We start from the raw sequence: 21,171 nt of genomic DNA, 5'->3' as shown, positions 1-21,171 counted from the left end.
TGAGTCTAAGAAGTGGGCTTAGACAACTGGAATTACTTGGACAATGAGTAAGACAGAAGGGGTTCCCAAAAAACAAAGTAGAGTTAAGTTACCAACAGAAGGGGGCAAAGCTGCAAGCATCCTCTACTTCAGCAGTTAGCAATTTACAAAGTAAGTGAAACTGATAACATCTCAGGGAGCCACATTAAGAAACTAGGGAGCACATGAAAATTAATCTTGTCACTGTAAAGTCTTCTGTACAAGCTAAATTTGCCATGTACATACATTTTACCTTATTATAGTTTTTCAACTTTTTTAAATCATGCACAAAAAATATATAAAAACTGGGTAACAACTTGTTTAAGTCACCTCAAATCAAGCACAGTATCAGAACAAGGTCCAAGTCTTGTTGTTCATAGTTCAAGCCAAAAAAACATTACACCCCAAGGTAACTCTGATCTTCCCCCACCTCCCACTGTGTAGCAAAGTTTAAAACTTTTCAATAGAGAAAAAAAGACAAAAGACAAAGAAATTCCTTGACTGCATATCAATATAAATCCATTTTTAAACATAGGGAGAAAAAGTACAATCATTTCCCCATTAAGCACATTTCTGGCCAAAAGACTATTATACAAAGAACATGTTTACATATAATCCAAAATATAACATAATCTCTGGGTAATGAATGATTTTTCTAATACTTTACAGTAATTTTCAAAATTTCTAAAATCTATCATTTTATAATCATTTTTCATTTAATCTTTATTGTCTCTTTCCATTACCATTTAGTCCCCTTAAACCTCCCTCCCCTAAGCAATCACCACACTGTTGTCCCTGTCCATGAGTCTTTTTTCCTTTTTGTTCAACCCCCCATATACCCACCCACCCCCACCCACTAGCTGTCATCCTGCTCTCCATCTATAAGTCTGTCTCCATTTTCCTTGGTAGTTCAGTTTGTTCATTAGATTCCACATGGGTGAAATCACATGGTAATTGTCTTTCTCTGACTGGCTAATCTCACTTAGCATAATGTTCTCCAGGTATATCCACACTGTCTCAAAGGATAAAATTTTCTTCTTTCTTATGGCTGAGTAGTATTTCATTGTGTAAATGTTCCACAGTTGTTTTATCCACTCATCTACTGATGGACATTCAGGCTGCTTCCATATCTTGGCAACTGTAAAAACCATTGCAATGACCATAGGGGTGCTTAGGTTCATAGGAGTACTAATACTCAAATTAGTATTCTGGGTTCCTTCGGATATATTGCCAGAAATGGGATCACCGGGTCAAGAGGCACACTGATTTTTTATTTTTTGAGGTATCTCCATAATGCTTTCCACAGTGGTTGTACCAGTCTGCATTCCCACCAACAGTGCAAAATGGTTCCCCTTTCTCCATCATTTTTCTTAATGTCTCAAAACTGACTATTTCAACCTTTAAAATATACCCTAATATATTTGCACTTAGGTTTTATTATTTAATAAATAAGCTTTGAATTCTCCATACATGTTTGACACCAATTACATAAAATAAGTCCCAGCCCCCAAGTCAGTTTCAGCCTAGTAAGACTAGATAGATACAGCATTAAACTCAGTAGTTGCTCAAGGGACCCATCACAAAAAAAAAGTACACTAGGCCTTGCCCTGGCTGGTGAGCCTCAATTGGCTGGACCATCTTCCCATGGACTGAAGGGTCACAGGTTAAATCCTTGGTCAGGGCACATGCCAGGGTCATGGGTTTGATCCCCAGTCAGGGCCCGAGCAGGAGGGTAGCCTGTCAATGTTCCTCATAAATTTCTCCCTCACATCTATGTTTCCTCCTTCCTCCCTCCCTTCCCCTTACCAAAGCAGTGAAAAAATATCCTTGGATGAGTATTAAAAAAAAAAAAAAAAGAAAGGTACTAGTCCTTAAGCTTTATTTCCAAAATTAACTTAAAGTTTAGAAATATGTACCATGTGTTCAATTTCCCACATTACTTAAGGCTCCAATGCTAAAATGCATTCCAACTGACATTCAAACTGCAAGAATGCAACATCCTGAAACAGCCATTAAGATATTACTAACTAGGACAGAAAAGGAAATTTACATTGTAGAAAAAATTTCAATAAAGAAGGTAAAACAACCCAGGTTGTCCCTAAATATTCATTCCTCAACAATTCCAAAAATATACATATTTATAAAATTTGCACGTAAGATGTAGACTTTAACCTTTACGAATTTTTCTAGAATATTTCCTTATAGTTCTTTTCCTTCACAAACAGAGAAGTAAAAATATTATTCTCCATAATGCTAGGGGCAATTTGAAATGTCTATTTTAGGTTTTCATTTTTTAACCTTAAGATGTTTTAACATAGTACTATCACACTCCAAAGAAACTCTAACCAGTTCTTAGATCCACCTTATTCATTATACACACTGTTCAAGAAATTTAAAAGGGACCAAAACTTTTTGGTCCCTTTTTGTTATACTATACTATTAGTATAGTATAGTATATTATTATACTATTAGTATACTATTATACTATTATACTATACTATTAGTATAGTATAACAAAAACTATACTAATAAAAGGACTCTGAAGACAGCATAATATAAGAGGAAATGCATGTCAAAATAGGAGTCAGGAGACTACTGTTGAGTATGTCAATCCCTCTGAGCTTCTTTTTGTATGATCTGAAATTGGACCCTATGCTGGGGGTGGGGGGCAGGGGTGTAGGAACCTGTCCACATGTACAACTTTACATACAACCTGGGGATTCACAGTATCTACACAGTACTGGGAGTCAATCCAGACTTCTACATGTGGTCCACATATCCCAGGTTAAAGTAATTACTTGGTTTTCAGCCAGCTTTAAAACTTGAGTGTTCTGTAAGCAAGTATTTTAGCAATAAAGCCATAAAATAATTGACAAAGCAGGGAAAAGGAAAAAAGCTCTGACAGTAAAAGTGATCAACTTTACTAATAAGAGTTTCAAACTCAAAATTTTTACAACATACCATTTCACTTACCTACAAAATTGTCAAAAACTAAAAAACTGATCATGTTCATGGCTGGCAATTCATCTTCACAAGTTTGGCTTTTGGTTATTTATAAACAAGAGTCCTAATACAGACCATCTCCCAAGAAAATACATACAGAACGTTACACAGAATTTCAGTCTCTTGCCCTAAACTTTAAATTTACTGTTCCAGGACTTCCCTTTGCCTCTTCTCCGCCTTTCCTTTTGTGTACAGGGATACAATCACCAGTGTATTCCTCTTTCACAGTATGCTCCCTCTTTTGGTGGCATATCCTTCAGTAGCTTCCTAAGAAGGGTAAGTGGAAATAACATGGGGGATCTGGCATGCCCCAAATGCCTTTATTCTGCCTTCACACTTGACTGATCAAATGGTTGGGTTCTAGGCCAGAAGTCATCTTCCCTCAGAATTCTGAAGGCATTGCTCCACTGTTCTGATATTGCTGTTGAGAATCTGGCGCCATTTCTAATTCTTCATGTGAAAGTTTAAGGACTGAATGATGAGACCCTTGGCCCCCGACCTGGCAATTGGTAAATTTCACTGTAGGGTGTATGGCAGGATAACCTAGCTGAGGAGACCTTGAACATCAATATTTATAAGTATTTTCTCTAAAGCCATCCAATTTTTTTCCAGAAAAGATTCTTCATAAAGGATAAAAAAAAATGTAACTGGCTGCTAGTGTTCTTGGAGCTGAGCAGTGCAAGAGGACCGAAGGTTTCACCACTGAACATGTTGCCAGTCCCCTCATTTTCAGGTGAGCACTTATTCCCCTAATTCCACAGTACCAGGTACCCCTGGGTCTAGAGCCAGTTTGGTTAACTTCAGCCACAAAATAAATCTAATTTTTTGTGCAGGGTGAGGACAGACAGTCACCAGGCTACCTGGTGTGAGGCACGTGCAAAAGTTGTCAGCTTCATGTTTCACCTGCACCCAATTAGCCAATTTACTTTTTTTTAATGAAGCTGTTCTGTGGAGAGTGAATTAAAGAAAGGCAAAGAAAAACAATGCAGACCTAATGGGGGAGCACTAAAATTCTTTGATTTTTAAGCGTGACTTAAAATATTTTTTCATTATAAAAATAATTTCAGCCCTGGCTGGTGTGGCTCAGTGGACTGAGTGCCGGCCTATGAATCGAGGGGCTGCCTATTCCATTCCCAGTCAGGGTACATGCCTGGGTTGTGGGCCACGTTTCTGATTAGCGACAAGTGAGAGGCAGCTAATCGATGTTACTCTCACATATTGATGTTTCTCTCCCTTTCTTTCTCCCTCCCTTCCCCTCTCTCTAAAAAAAATATATTTTAAAAAATAAAAATTAAAAAATAAAGATAATTTCAGAGAAGCAGAACATAACACAACTAAATTATAAAAGCTGGAAAATGGTATTAGATTAGGATACCAAAGAGAATGTAGACCAACCCCCAAAAAACAAAAGCTACTGCTGCTGCAACCTATGATGTTTTTCAAATGGCTGCAAATTCTTGGACACTTTTTCCATTAAGAGATAGGGTCTCTTGAATCTAGAACATGTAACTAACTAACTTGCTTGCAAACAATGACATGCAGCAAGGATGTCCAGGCTAAGTCAGAAAAGGAGATGTAGCTTTCACCTTGCTCATTGGGCAATTCCTGCTGGTGCCCTGGGCCAGTTATAATTAGCAGTGTAACTGCCCTGGACCTGCCATGGACTATCCCATGCAGACAGACAACATGGAAGGGCTCTCAAAAGACCAGGAGAGAAAGAAATGCCCAGCCAGCTCTCAGCATTCCAGCTCCAGCCACCACCTGAATAAAACACAGAAGGGACCCTGTGCCAAAATCCTCCAGCAGAACCCTTCCTAAACTCCTAATCCACAGAAACCATGAGAGATAATAAAAGTTATTGTTCATTATAGGTCTCTAATTTTTTAAGCAACAATTCTAAATAGTATAGCAAATATATGATAATTAGTTCAACTAACTGTGGAGAAGAAAAGAATTTCCATCAATAAGGGCAGTTACCAACAGGGGTGAATTTTCCAGATAGAGACCAGCTATCACATATTTAAGTGACTTGAAAAAGCTATGTAATAAGCAAGGCAAATCCCTCCTGAAGTCAACACATTTTGACCTTATAGCCTCTACAGATTCTTTCCCTGCATCATCACTTTTCTATAGCAAAACAAAGTGCATAAATATATTTACCAGGGTACTGAGCAGCAATCTCAGAGTCATGCATTATAATCCTTCTAAATGTAGAAATCTATTATGGCCTAAATTAATCTCTGGCCTCTCTTCAACCAAAATGAATGAGCTAGTTATTGCAAAAGCATCAAAACTGCCAAACAAAGCAAATATTACTGAATATACTCTCTTTTGAACTAAGAATCACCACACATTACCACTAAGTAGGATAGACCTTTTAAATTATGTTTCTGGGAGGGGGTAGGGAGTCTGAGTGAAAAAGGTGAAGGAATTAGGGAAAAAAAACAAACAAACGCATAGACAACAGTATGCTCATTGCCAGGGGAAATGGGGGTGGGGGGAGGCAGGAGGGGACATAAGTGCTAATGGAAAGAAACATGACTTAGAGTGGTAAACACACAATACAATATATATAGGTGATGTATTCCAGAATTATACACCTTAAATCTATGTGATTTTATTAACCAATGTAACTAATAAATTCCACTAAAATACCAAAAATAAATAAATTACATATCTCATCCATCTCTTTTTATACTTTTATTCACTTAGTTAACAAATACCTAATGGTACTGTAGGTATGCAAACACAAATAAGAGACAGTTCATAGCTATAAAAGAGTTCATGGTGCTATGGGGAAAACATCAATATGACCAATGAATTTTAAGTCAGTATAGAAATGATACGATGAAGTATGATCAAGTATTATAGGAGTATAAGTAGGGTGTGTTGGATGTTCTCTACTTGCTCCTCCAGAATCATTCTCCTTTGTCCAGTGCTTAGTGTCCTACAAGGCTTACCTTTATGAACTACATAAACTGGGCTCCCTTGTCCTCTGGCTTCAAAATTGGGTTCACTAAATCAGAATCAACAGTGAAGGTCTCTCGGGGTTCCTATAACACTCGCTCCTTCTGCCTTTCCTGGCCCCAAGATGGTGTAATTTTGCCAGTCCTAAGTGCTGCACTATTCTTTGCTGGATTTCTTTAAAGCTACCCATTCATTCTAAGTAGTCCCTCCATGACATTCCCTTTCACCTATTGTAGGAATATTAATTGTTTCCTATCTGGGCCCTTAATGATGGAGAGGGGTGCCTAACTCAGACTGGGGAAGTCTGGGAGGACTTCTAAGAGATAATGCTTAGCTACATCTTAATAGCTGGGTAGATTTGGCAGTAAGACTAAGTAAGAAAGGAAAGTAGTAGAGTCTAAGGAAACAACATTGTCAAAAATTTGGAGACAGAAGAAAATGTGAAAGGAGTAAGAAAATGTGAGTTCAGGGTAGTGTGACATTGGAGCATGATAGGAACACAGGCATAATGGGAAACAATGCTAGAACCAAATTATAAAGCGTTTTTAAATGGAGACGTTTAATAGAACTGGTTTCTATAACAAATAAAGTTTTTAAAAATTCAAAGAAAAAAGGGTGGGCTATATTTTAAGAGAGACTTGAGACATACCAATCAAATAGACCTTTTCTGCATCTTGATTATAGCAAACCAATTATTTAAAAATGGAAAGGGGAAGAGGGCGAAAAGAATTGAAACTGTTGTCAGAGAAAGACAAGTACCATATGACTTCACTCACATGTGGAATCTAATGAACAAACTGAATTAACAAGCAAAATAGAGACAGACTCATAGATAGAGAGCAGGCTAACAGCTCTGGGGGGGGGGTTTAAGGGGGTGGACGGATGGAGCAAAAAAGAGAAATAACTCGTGGACACAGACAACACTGTGATGACTGCAGGAGGAAGAGGGGCAGGTGGAGGTGGAAGAGGGTATGGGGGACAATTGATAATAAAAAAATACAATAAAATAAACTAAAAAAACAAAATGCATCTTTTCATGAGATGAATAAGGGTTTCTTATTTTCAGTTAGTTCATGTATCTATGAGAGAACACTGCTTATTGTAAATATTCTATTCCTATTTTTCATTATAAATATAAGTACTAAGGAAACTTATTCACATAAACATGTGCAAGTTTTATTACAGTAATGCCAAATTATTTTAAATCTTTAATTTATATGCCAAGCCCTGGCTAGTGTGGCTCAGTGGATTGAGTGCTGGCCTGCAAACCAAAGGATCACCAGTTCCATTCCCAGTTGGGGCACATGCCTGGGCTGCGGGCCAGATCCCCAGTAGGGGGAGCTCGAGAGGCAACCACATATTGCTGTTTTCTCTCCCTCTCTTCCTCCCTCCAGTCCCCTCTCTAAAAATAAAGAAAACCTTAAAAAATAAAAACATAGTTTTTAAACTATGTTTAAAAAATTACATGCCAAAAAATCATAATAATCTATCGGGATTTTTTTTAACTTTCTGGAAAGTAATGGCATTTATTTGACTTCTCTATTTTTTATGAAAATTTAATGATCAGCTAACAACTTGATCAGGTCCTTCAGTTTTGTTAAAGATTAAGGATTGGAAACCACAAGATTTGTGAAAAGCTGTTAATCAGTCACTGGAGTCACTACCTTCTCAACAACCTCATCAATATTCAGTCTGATTGGTCTCTTTGGTGCCTCTCACCGCAGGGCAATGTACTATTTGAGATAACCAAAAGATGTTGGGATAACCTTCCTTTTGTAAGGTGGAAGGAAGAAATATAAGACTGATCAATTTTAAAATCCAAAGTTGAGCTCCCTTAAAAATACCCATGGGCTTCATTCTTTTTATTTCACCCTCACTGCATGTACCACTAACTCTAGCAGAGTGACTATTTGGTTATTTTATCCACCAAGTCTTGTCTGTTTACACTGCAAGTTGCCTGAAAGCAAGATCAGGATCTAAACCTCTTCTTAAAACCCCAAGTGTATGTCAGACTCTCAAGAAATGTTCGCTGAAGGAATACATAAATATTTCATTCCCATCCTAAGCCCCCTTCTAGTAAGAGAAAATTATTTAAGAGTTAACCAAATTAGAAATCAGGAAGAAAAAAACAAACTTAAACTATCATCACCAATCCCACTGTAAAGTAACAAAAATACTGGTTTCCTACCTACCTAAAATAAGAAAAATTCAAAACAACTAGGCAGTAGAAAACTAATATATATAAGGATTCCCATTTTATTATAAAGGACTTTGGTACAACTATTCTCATTTTGGTAACTGAAATAGTTGTACCATTTTTTCCATCAAAAAATGTATTACTAGCCTCTTCATAAGATTTTTTTTAAATATTTCATCAAATAAAAGGTTCTGACTTCACTTTCACTGATTCAGAATACCTATAAAATCAGGATCTGAACAGTAATTACTGATAAATTACATAACAAATAGAACACTAACACTGTAGAGCTCTGAAAAAGTTTATCTTTGGCAACGAGTAACAGATTGATCTTCACTTTGCTACGTAAATTTTGCAAAGTATGGTAAATGAGTTATATCCACCAAGTCAAATATTAACAGATAAATACTTCAGTCTTACATCTTTATACCTTAACATTGTCAAAAATACTAAAGCATGACTGTCAGTGAATTCAATAATGACATCAGAAAGAGAGATCCTATTATTTGTTTCAAGTTAGGTCCTTAAGATCATGTAAGCTTTTTTCAATTTGGTCAATCATTCTTTAACTCACAAATATTTACTGAAGTAGTACTATGTACTGAATACTGTGTTAGACATGGTATTTTGACCATATCAAATGCCATTTTATTTTTCTTAAATTTAAAAAAGATTTTTCCCATCATTCTTCCTTTACAAAAATTCCAAAATGCAATTAAAAAAAACTCTTTCAACTTTATTTACAGTATTAGATTCATATGATTCTGAATAATCTGACCAAACAGTAACTCTTCTTCAGTAAAGAAAGTCATAGTTAAAGCCTGATGACATAAGATCATACAAAACTAAAAACAACCAGTTAAACATCGATGTCTGCAATTCTTATAACAAGTAACATGTTGCATAGAGTTTATATAAGAAAGTTTATCCTAAAGTATGGATTTGCATTAGAAGTCAGCATCACCTTTGACAGTTTTGATTCTCCAACTCCATTATTTCAAGTCCATACCCTCATTCAGCCAGTTCCAGTTTTAGAGGTCTTCATGCTCTTTTGACATCTACCTATGCAGAAATAACCCCATCTACTGGGAAGAGATGAAACTACAAGCTACTTTTGAAAGTGCCAGCAAGCTACAGGGAAATGTATTAAGTCAAATATTTAAGACTTAGGTCCAAACCAAGACCTCCAAAATCCTGAGCCATTCAAATTGTTCTCCAAAGCTCTTCTATCTCTTACCAAAAATAAAGTGGGATGGGAGGATACATTTAATTTTCTAAATGTTTTCTATATTATTTAAAGATAAAGTTATAACACAGTAGCTAATTTAACTATATAAATTCTTTATGATATACCAGTACCCCAAGGTGTACAAGACACTTACGTCTATCTTATAAAACATGGTGTCATTTAAATCAATACCTATAGTAACTGTATACTTGTTCCTAAAAAAATATAGCATATAATTGGTTCTGACTTATTTTTTTACCTTATTCTTTTAGTGTTTTAAATTTATTTTTCAATTACAGTTTACATTCAATATTATTTTGTATTAGTTTCAAGGGTATAGCATAATAGTTAGGAAAGCATATATTTTACAAAGTCTTCCCTCTGATATTTCCAGTTCCCATCCGCACCATACAGTTATTACAATATTATTAACTATATTCTCTATGCTGTACTTTACATCCCCATGACTATTTTGTAAATACCAATTTGTACTTCCTTTTTAAAAAATCTGTTATTGTTATTCTATTACAGTTGTCCCAATATTCCTCCCCCTTTGCCCTTGTCTTCCCAGCCCAACCCCCCACTCCCACAGTCAATTCCCACACTGCTGTCCATGTCCATGCCTCATCATTCATACATGTTCTTTGATTAGTCCCTTCCCCTTCCACCGATTAACTTATTTAAAATACAATTTTTGGTCAAAAATGACAAAATACATTAATACAATATGTTATCACTTAAACAGTATTTGTAATGTTATAGCCTGCCCAGCAAAATCCTAAACTAAATAACACTCTCATTTAAAGAATGCATTTATAACTAAAAGCAGAGGCACTGAGAAAATAAATAATTTGCTTGATGGCACAAAGCTCATCAGTAGCATGAATAGTATCTGAACCCAAGTTGTCTGCCAAGTTCTATATTCTTTCCATAATATCCCAACTGCCTCCCAAAAAATTACCATGTATATCTTTCATACTAAGTAAGGTCTACATTATGTCTATTTTGTGACAGTTCCTGAGGAATACACTGTGGTCAAATTTTAAAAAGTCTGCTTGGACTTTAATAAAATTAAGTTTCTTTCTTTGTTTTGCCTTATAGAAAAGTATATACATTACCATAATATAAAATAATAAAAATTTAAAAACCATAATCCAATTCACATTTAATAAAACAATGATATCCATTCTTTTCTATTGCCACATTTTAGACATGTTTATTCTTTTTATCCCACCTTTTCCTAATATAAATTGAGGGGGATTGATAGAAGATAAATAGGCAAATCTTAAGTCATGCCTGTTACAATTCACTTTCAGCTAGCAAGAGAAAACAATAATAATAAATTTGTTAAAGGTCCATAATAGAAATTTTGAAAAGGAGAATCCAATCTAAGTTTCTGGTTTCTGTTTCTGGTTTCTTGTATCTCCCTTCATAATATTATACATAATAAAAATAATGTCTGACACATGTCAAGAAACTGATAAATAGCCCTGGCTGGTGTAGCTCAGTGGATTGAGCATGGGCCTGCAAACCAAAGGGTCTCCAGTTCGATTCCCAGTCAGGGCACATACCTGGGTTGTGGGCCAGGTCCCCAGTTGGGGGCGCACTAGAGGCAACCACACAATGATGTTTCTCTTCTTCTCTCCTTTTCTTCCCCTCTTTCCAAAAATAAATAAATAAAATCTTTAAAAAAAGAGAAATTGATAAATATTTGCTGGCTGAATAAATAAAATAAAGGCTCTAAAGTATTATAAGACCCTAAATCATTACAGTATCCTAAATTTAAAAGACACAATTATGCTTATTAATCTATTATTGAGATGTTCACAAAAAGCTTTTTTATCATTGTTTGAAATCAGGAGACTTATGTGAAAGCTACAGAAATCAAAAAAGGGTGGATTATAAATGATAAACTTATAAATGACAGAATTATGATAAAAGGAACAAAAGAGAGTCCAGAAATAGAACTGCATATATATTGTCAATTGATTTTTCAGTCATGGTGCCAAGACAATTTAATGCAGGAAACAAAAGTATTTTAACAGCCCTGGCTGGAGTGACTCAGGGGACTGAGTGCTGACCTTCGAACTGGGGGTCACCAGTTCAGTTCCTGGTCAGGGCACATGCCTGGGCTGTGAACCAGGTCTCTGGCTGGGGGTATGTGAGAAGCAACCAACTGATGCATCATCTTGCACATCAATGTTTCTCTCCCTCTCATTCTCTCTCCCTTCCCCTCTCTCTAAAATACACACACACACACACACACACACACACACACACACACACATTTTTAAATACTTTAACAAATAGTGCTAGGAAAATTGGGTATCATATGAACAAAAAAAAAATTTTCAGCCTTGACACTTACCTCTCATACCTTATTAAAAATTTAACTTTAGCCCTGGCTGGTGTAGCTCAGTGGATTGAGTGTGGGCCTGCAAACCAAAGGGTTGCCAGTTTGATTTCCAGTCAGGACACATGCCTAGGTTGCAGGCCAGGTCCCCAGTGGGGGATGCATGAGAGGCAACTACACATTGATGTTTCTCTTCCTCTCTTTCTCCTTCTCTTCCCCTCTCTCTAAAAATAAACAAGATCTTTTAAAAAAAAAAAAATAACTTTAGCCGTGGCTGGTGTGGCTCAGTGGATTGAGTGCCGGCCTGTGAACAAAAAGGTTGCCAGTTCGATTCGCAGTCAGGGCACATGCCTGGGCTGTGGGCCAGGTCCCTAGTGGGGGGAGTGCAGGAAGCAACCACACAGTGATGTTTCTCTCCCTCTCTTTCTTCGTCCCTTCCCCTCTCTCTAAAAATAAATAAAAATCTAAAAATAAAATAACAAAAAATTAACTTTAGAAGGATCACAGATCTAAATGTAAGAGCTATTACTATAAATAATGTAGAAGAAAACATAGGAGAAAATCTTTAGAACTGAGAATTAGGACAGGAATTCTTAGAACATAAAAAGCATAAACCATAAAGAAAAAATTGATGAACAGAGCTTAGTCAAAATTCCAAACTTCTGTTCTTTGAGGTATTAGTGAGAGGGGAAAAAGGCTCAATATAGGAGAAAATACTTGCAAACACAATTTTAAAACTACAAGCAAAAGATTTGAACACATATTAACCAAAGATACATGGATAAGAAATCCATGAAAAGATGCTTAATACTATAGGTCAATAAGGGAATTACAATTAAAGCTACATTGAAATATCTCTATACACCAATTAGAATGATTGTAATCAAAGACTGCCAACAGCAAGTGTTGGCTAAGATTGGAAGCAACTGGAACTCTCATTCACTGCTGGTAAAAATATAAAATGGTCCATCTTTGAAAATCAGTTTAGCAATTTTTTAAAGATTTTATTTATTTGTGTGTGTGTACATATGCATGTATTTACTTAGAGAGGAGGGGAGGGGAAAAAGAAAGGGAGAGAAACATAGATGTGGGAGAGCGTCATCTTTCCTAGTCCCCCTCACCCCCGCACCCTTCCCCACCCCAACCCTCCCCGGTCCTGGTCCTGGGATGAACCCACAACCCAGGCACGTGCCCTGACCTGGAATCTACCAGATCCTTAGCTCTGCCAAACGAAGCTCCAACAACTGAGCCACACCAGTCAGGCTTAGTCATTTGTTTTAAAGTTAAATACATACTTACCATATGACCCAACAATCCTAATAGTGAGAATTGAAAATGTGTTCCCAAAAAGAGGTGTACTCTTTTAACAACTTTATTCCTAATAACCAAAACCCAGAAACAACAAATGTCTGTGGATATGTATCAATAGATACATAACATGGGGTATATATGTACGATGCAATATTCCTCAGGAATAAATTGGAACAACTGATACACAACATGAATGGATCTCAAAAGCACTGTACTAAATGTAAGAAGCTTCATCACATTTACATAAAATTCTGGAGAAGACACAACTGTAGTGACAGAAAGTAAATTAGTGGTTGCCAAGGACTGGGGATGGGAGGAGACTGGCTGTGAGGGGGCATAAGAAAACTTTTTGGAAAGAAAGAAATGTCCTTCATGCAATCATCTATAGTAATTACTACCTAAAATGAATCAAGATTTATTTTAAAACTGAAACTTTATATCTCCTGTCAATTTTTTAGTAAGAAACCAAACCAAACTGCCAAACTTAAGATACACATTGATACTTTAATGACTTGTCAAATACAATTTTCTTAAACAGCAGTCAATGCTTTCAGAAGTTACTCTAAAACACCTTAACATAATAATTCCTCTTTGTATACTAACTATACATTAATGGGAAAACCTAAAAGAAAAGAAAAATGTTAACATTCAATTGCAAAAATTGCCAAACACTGATACCCAGAAAATTGCCATCAAGGGAAAAACTAACAAGCCCAGTAGTGTTCAGCAAAGCTCCTCTAATCAAGCAAAAAATACATACGATGGCATTACTAAATAGAAGCAATAACTAAGATTAGAAAATAAAATGAAAATGCGACAAATATAAATTAGCCAGGATTATGTTAAAAAATAACAAGAAAATTATTAAACTATCCTCAGCAATACAAAAGCTTACATATATGTGAATATATAAATGCTCCAAGTGAGAAAACTAAATAATACACTTAAATGTTTCCTTCTCCCTGAGTAATGCAATCCTAATTACAATCCCAATGAAATTTATTTTAAAATTTAACAAGTTTAATATTCATATGGAAAAGCAGATATATAAATTGGAAAAAAAATTCCAGCACAAAGAGAATAAATTATAAAGCTACCATAATGAAAAGTGCATGAACAAAACAAGAGATAATCTGATTCCACTATAACTAATTTAATGTAACTAAAAAGATATCACATCATTGTGAAAAGGAACACCTGGTGAATAAATAATGATGAGATGACTAAATAGCAATTTGGGGGGGAAGAGCCTCCTAAACCATTTTTTAAAACACTAAAATAAAATGTACTTAAATATTTGCTAAGCCTCTTGAAGTAAAAGGCTTTCCTAAGCATAGAAATAATAGGAAAAAAAAAGAAAAGTTGGACAGATTTGACTCCTAAAATAAATTTCTGCATGTCCAAAAATGGTCAAAATTAAAAGACAAATAACAGACTGTTACAAATATGACAACAGAGTGACACCTTTCTTAATTCTCAGGCAAATCAATAAGGAAAATACTAAAACCCTAACAGATAACTAGGACCAGGCCAAACAAGTCAACAAAGAGATATATAATTAGTAAACACAGAGGAACATATTCAACACTTCACAAATGTTTAAAAACTATATACCATGAAATTAGCAAAACAAAATTAAAATAAGAATCATTGCCTGTAATAAAATTACAAAAAGAAACCTTTATTTATCCTTTGCCACTCTGAAATAAGCACAAATCTTTCAGGAAGCAGCGTGAGAAAAAAACTAATCAAGAACCTTAAAACCATCCATACCCTTTAACACAACAGCACTCTTCCTACGGAAATATCCTAAGATAATAATCCTTTTAAAAATTTGAAGTTTTCTACACCAAGATTTTTATAGCAATTATCTGTAATGACAGAATTTTGAAATAAATGAAAGTTAAAACAACAAAACCACCCTGACCTGAGTGAGTCGGTTGGGCAAAAGATCTCCCCAGTTGAACTCCTAGTCAGAGCACATGGCTAGGTTGCAGTTTGGCCCCAGGACAGTGCACATGTGAGAGACAACCTATGGATGACAGATGTTTTTCTCCTCTTTCTCCCTCCCCTTCCCTTTCTCTAACAATAAATAAATAAAATCTGAATGAAAGAAAGAGGGGGAGAAAGAAAGAGAGGGAGAGGGAGAGGGAGAGAGAGAAGTAGAGAGAGAAAGGAAGGAGGAGAATGAGAGAAGGAAAGTCAGGCACAAGAACAATGGTTTCTATAGCATCCTCTTAACTGGTTACCCTAAAATATCAGTCTTCACAGTTCCCATCACAGTCCATCCTCCCTATTGCCCCAAGATTAATGTTTCTAAACATCAAGCATATCAAAGCTTAAAATCCTTCAATGGTTCCCACCTCCTTTAAAAAAAAATCAAACTTCTTGGCAAAATATAACAGGGTCCTGCCCCGACTGATGTGGCTCGTTGGGTTGGGCGTCCTCCCACAAACCAAGAGGTCACCGGTTCGATTCAGGTCAGGGCACATGCCTGAGTTGCCAGCCAGATCCCTGGGTGGGGTATGCAAGATGAAACCAATTGCACATAGATGTTTCTTTCCCTCCTGTTCTTCATCCTTACCCCTCTCTCTAAAAATAAATAAATAAAGTTTTTAACATATATATAAATAACAAGGCCCAAAATGGGTCTGTCCCTATCTATTGCCTCATCTCTTGAACTCATACCCAATGCACTAGCAGTAAACACCACATATGGAATTACATAGAACTACTACTGTGTCTCTAGCATTAGTTCAATAAAATGCCAAAAAGCTCTTAATCCATGCTGAAACAGGGATTCTGCCTTCACGGAATTTACAGACAGAAATAACAAATGCACACCCTGGCTGGTGTGATTCAGTGGACTGAGCACCAGCCTGTGAACCAAAGGGTCACCGGTTTGATTCCCAGTCAGGGCACACGTCTAGGTTGCAGGCGGGTCCCTGGGAGGAGGACAGTGCACAAGAGGCAACCACACATTGATGTTTCCCTCTCTTTCTCCCTCCCTTCCTCTCTAAGGATATATAAATAAAATCTTTAAAAAAAAAAAAGAAAGAAAGAAAGAAACAACAAATGCCCTTCAGTGAGTTACAGAGGAAAGGACAAGTCAGGTCAAGGAAAGTTCTGAAGTAAGAGTAATCTGTAGTTGAACCTCAAAAGATGAGCAAGGGTAATTCCAAATAAATGGAAAGTATGTTTCCTCACAAAACCTTGTAAATTTGTAACAGACTTTCTATATAGACAACTTAGGTTCTGACATGTACTTAATTAACCTCTCCAAATTTCTACCTCTTGGAGGTATTGTGAGAATCAAAGCTGATAACACATGTAAACTTAACATAGTACCTGGCACTTAATAATCATTCAATACATGTCAGCCACATGGGAACACAGAATGTTGATTGCAGAAGCATACAAGTATTTCAAGGGTCCAGCATTCTTAGAACAAAGTAACAGTAAATAAAACAAGGGCAAAGAGAGAAAAGGCAGTAAGAACAGGGTTAAACAACAGATCACCAAATAGCTCGAGTCAAACAGTTCTCTCTACACACCATGACAATATCTTCACACTAAACGTTACAAGAGCACAATAATTTACACTCATTATGATACTGAATCATAAATAAAACATAAGTCCTGTTAAGTATGGTCTATGTGAAAGGAATAGGATATATTACACCTTTAAAAGGCTTTGAAATCTTTAAAATATTTTTAAAATAACTAAAAAATCTTTTGTGCATATATACCTTCATTACCTTGAAAATTGAGTTATATGCAAAATAGCTGAACTATATACTAAATAAGTGGCATATTAGTAATGTTATGATAGTTACAATTCAACCAAGAAAAGAAAAGTAGAATCCATGATTAAACACACACACACACACAAACACACACACAAACACACTTTACTGGCCAATGAAAATCAAACTACATGAAGTACCTAGACAAGACCAACAGCCTGTTTAAAGGCTAGAAGCTAAGCTAGATTGGCTTCCTCCTCAGAAACCAAGAAAATAAAATGAATTGGGAACATTCAAATTACTAATACCCCTAGAAAAAGGAGTAAGTCATTACAATATATTAGAAACCTGTGGAACATAATCAAGTTCTAATTTTTAAAGCCTTGAATCAATAAAATATACAGAAAAACAATACTAAAATAACAGCATATCTAAAGTGAGATTTTTAAAGTTAATTTTCCATTAGCAAGACAAGGTTAATCTCATTACTGCCAAGGGTTTTATAAATTAATTATATGAGGAGCAGCATGCAAAAACATTTAAATTACAGAAAGGTCTGGAGAAGTAATCTGTTACTTCTCCATATCTAAGAATTTTAAATATTAGAAATTACATTAAACTGCTTTTTCCAGTCTTTGGTTCTCAAAAACAATGATATCAAAAAATTATTCCCCTACCCTGGCCAGATAGCTCAGTTGGTAAGAGCATCTTCCCGATACACCAGGGTTGTAGGTTCAACAGCTGGTCAGGGCACACAGGAGAGGCAACAAATGAATGCATGAGTGGAAAAACAAAATAACGTCTGTCTGTCTGTCTCTCTCTCCCCTCCCCACCCCCTACCGTTCTCCTCTCTAAAAATAATTTTTTTAATTACCCCAATAATTTTACTATAACCAAATACAAAGAATATGTAAGAGAAGCCTATATAAGATATTCATTCCTAAGTAATGTATACAAACTTCACATTTTATAATCGATTTGCTCCAGAAGCATTTGTTGAAATTGGTATCTTAACCATAGAGCCCATGTTAGTATGTCATAAAGAACGACAGAAGTAGCTTGATGGACTCAAATCAGATTTTACTCACTAATGGCCTAAGGAATCTCAAATTTAGGATTAAATTAACCCTACCTTCTTAGCATCAACAAGTACCAAACTGCTCACTAGTTAATTGTGGTCCTAAGACCATGTAGAAAAGTCCACCCTGGCTGGTATGGCTCAGTAGATTGTGTGTGGGCCTGAGAACCAAAGGGTCTCCAGTTCGATTCCCAGTCAGGGCACATGCTTGGGTTGCAGGCCAGGTCCCAGGTTGGGGGTGCACGAGACGTGACCACACACTGATGTTTATCTCCCTCCCTTCTCCACTCTAAAAGTAATTAAATAAAATATTTATTTAAAAAAAGAATATGTAGAAAAGTCTAATATCTGTTGTGGGCAAAGATCTCACAGCTCAAATATTTGTTCTCCTTCAGTCTGTGTGTATGTGAAAGTGTGTGTGTGTGTGTGTGTGTGTGTGTGTGTGTGTGTGTGTGTGACCACACAAGAATTGTTTACACCTTTCAGTAAAGGGGCACCTCTACATTAAGGATATACAGTAACTGAGTAACCACAGTTCATTAAACACCTTGAAATCAACAACACTCTGTAAATTTAAAATACTGGTATTGTATTAACATACAGCAAAGAAGAATAAGTTTAAGGCATCTTACAGCCACAATGTATTGTAAGCCATATAAAAACTCACTGTGGGATGTCTTTTTTTTTAAGTGACTTTCCTCTATTATAGAATACAGATCTAAATTAACTGTTAAACACTTATTCTAAAGGTATGCCAAACATTTCTTAAGGTCTTAACAAAGAATCAACTTAAAAAAAAAAAACAGAAAAACAAAACCAGGCCTAGGTTAAATATTTTATTTGGCTTCTCAAGATGGACTGAAAAGTTGGGCACCAGCTCCAGACCAATTCCTGGACGCACATCAAACACAACCCTGTCATTTATCCAGTCAGTCAAAACAATCTTTTCCATCTAACCCTTTAATGTTTATGTCCTAAAAAGCTGCTAATTGAATCCAGCTCTTGAGATCTATTTGTTAAAATATATACCATCTAATTTGTAAATGAACAAAAAAGAGAAAATATATGTTAACTTTCCTGGCAAAACAGAAGAAAATCCATCATATGTAACCAAAAGGGAAAGAGAAATGTTTTTAATATTTGAGTATTTTCTCTTAAAATATGACAGAGACAAATTCCCAATGGTTTTAAGAAATTGAGAGTACCTCAACTGTTTTTACAATTAAGGGGGACACAGTATATTTAAAATTCTTCAGAAAAATCTAAAAATACAAAGTCACTCTATAAATTTAATCCACTGTTCCTCTCCTCCCCCCACCCAAAAAGTAATCTCTTTTCCTAACTTTACTCATGAATTTTAATAATGTATCACATGCAGTCAGGAAACCACAGACAAACACTTTAAGATCTATTGAGTCACACGAAAACCTCAAACTCATTTTATCTCCAGAAAATCAAAATCCCTGTTTTCTCCCTCATTTATATTTATATCTATACACACACACACAGGTAAATATAGAGAGACTAGAAGGAAACAGGTGACCTAGTCTGATGCTTTCTGCACACCTGGAATCACAGGTTCTTTTCATAGGCACTGACACGGGGCTGACTCAGGAGAGGAACAGCAGTAGATAAACTAGAGCAACAAAGATCCCTTATGAAGGTTTCCATTGATTCATAACACGGAAACTGAATAGGGGAAACAGGGGAGACAGGCATTCCCCAATCCAGGTTTTCCATTAAGAACCACTCAGTTAATGATTCTTTGCAATTTTCCCTAGGGAAAGTAAAACTGTCACGAAAGTAACCTATTTTTTAAGTTGCGGCCAACATCGTCTAAATTCTCAAATACCAAATTCACTGCAAGTCTGTATCTCAAAAGTTCAGCCAGTGGACTAGGATGTGACACACAAGCATTCAATTACAAAAATTAGCCCACATAAATCTCAAAGTCTAGTGTAGGCAAACATAATTATAGTTTATTCTTACACATGCACCTACACACATAGATAGATTAAGGAAAAGCATCTTTCTCACCACACATCCGAGTATCAACGTGGGTAATATATTAACAGCAAATGGTAAAAGGAGGTAACTATGCTGATTTCAGTCACACTCTTCCTCGCAAAAATAATTTTTCCTTAAAACAGGGTAACACAACCGTGTAAGAAGACCAAAAATGGCACTGTAAGCAAAATGGACCTGTAATGTTAAAGATTCAATGCACTTAGACTCATAAACAGTTCGCACGGGAAGCCTTCTATCTAGCAACCCCTCCAGACATTCTTTTCCATTTAGAAAAGGGAAGGGGAGGAGGTTGAGGAGAGAGAAACTTCGCATGAAAGTTTGTATGAGCACATACTTAGAAATGCACCAAAAAAAATAAAAAATAAAAAAAAAAGTGTTTGTAAAGCCGGTCTAGAGTTAGAAGTGAGACACAAGTTCTGCGGCCTACAAGGAACAACCCCAAACAGGCTACCCTGCAATCAAACACTTCCAAAACACAGAGTGCACCAGGAGCCGGAGTCGTCGGATCAGGCGGACGCACCGGAAAAGTCAACCTCCGTCTCCTTCCCTCCCAAGGACGTGCGTTCCAGGTGTGTGGCACCGGCCGCCGCGGCTGGCAGCAGAGAGCGAAGGTTTTTGCACGCGGACACAAGTGGGCGAACAAGTTAACAACCGAGGAACACACACACACCCTCCCGTTAAGCGCTCCATCTTTAAGGAGTGTTTACTGCGCGCAGCCAGCCGCCGGATTCAATAATCCCGGCACAGGAGCTCCTCATCCCCTCAACGACCCCACCTGAGCGGCAGCCCGGGGATTGCTCCCCGAGGCCCCGGGAGAGAGTGGAACTCCTCGGCCAAGGCTTCGCGACCTCAAATCCGCCTGGCATTCCAACCGGGATCCCCTCCCCTCAACAAAAGACCCCCGAGTCACCCTTAGCTTTTTCAAGAATTTCCAAACAGCAGCGAGTGGTTGTGCCATGACTCTCCCTGAACTAGGCCTTCCCATGTCCCCCGACCCCCAACTCACCATTGATCACGACCCTGGCCCTTCCCAAGGCCACAGACACCCCCCGCCGCTCTCCCACCCCGCGGCTGCCCCAGCCAAGTCCCGCCGCCCGCCCGCCCCCCTACCCTCTCACCTGTCAGGCGCAGCTTGACGGGCCCGTTCCTCCGGCCCCCGGGGTTAGACATGTCCCCGGCGGCGGGGCTGCGGCCGCGGCGCGGGGCCCGGGGCCGGCGGGCGGCGAGCGGGGCGGGGGCGAC

At 37.1% G+C, this 21,171-nt stretch overlaps 1 protein-coding gene across 2 annotated transcripts in view; it reads right to left on the bottom strand.

Annotated features, from left to right (window-relative positions):
- Positions 1–21,171, bottom strand: part of SMURF2 (SMAD specific E3 ubiquitin protein ligase 2) — a 109,529-nt gene extending 88,358 nt beyond the window's left edge. For both annotated transcript variants that reach the window (XM_045836652.1, XM_045836651.1), the window contains exon 1: positions 21,048–21,171. In XM_045836652.1, coding sequence (XP_045692608.1) covers positions 21,048–21,099 — 52 coding nt within the window. In that variant the 5' untranslated portion in view covers positions 21,100–21,171. The remainder of the gene's footprint in view (positions 1–21,047) is intronic.

Source organism: Phyllostomus hastatus, unplaced genomic scaffold (genome assembly GCF_019186645.2).
Source record: "Phyllostomus hastatus isolate PE091 unplaced genomic scaffold, TTU_PhHast_1.1 phas_contig_210, whole genome shotgun sequence".
NCBI classification, from domain to species: Eukaryota; Metazoa; Chordata; class Mammalia; order Chiroptera; family Phyllostomidae; genus Phyllostomus; species Phyllostomus hastatus.
Note: the sequence above shows the minus strand (reverse complement) of the source record. Positions and strands in the feature narration are given on the sequence as shown.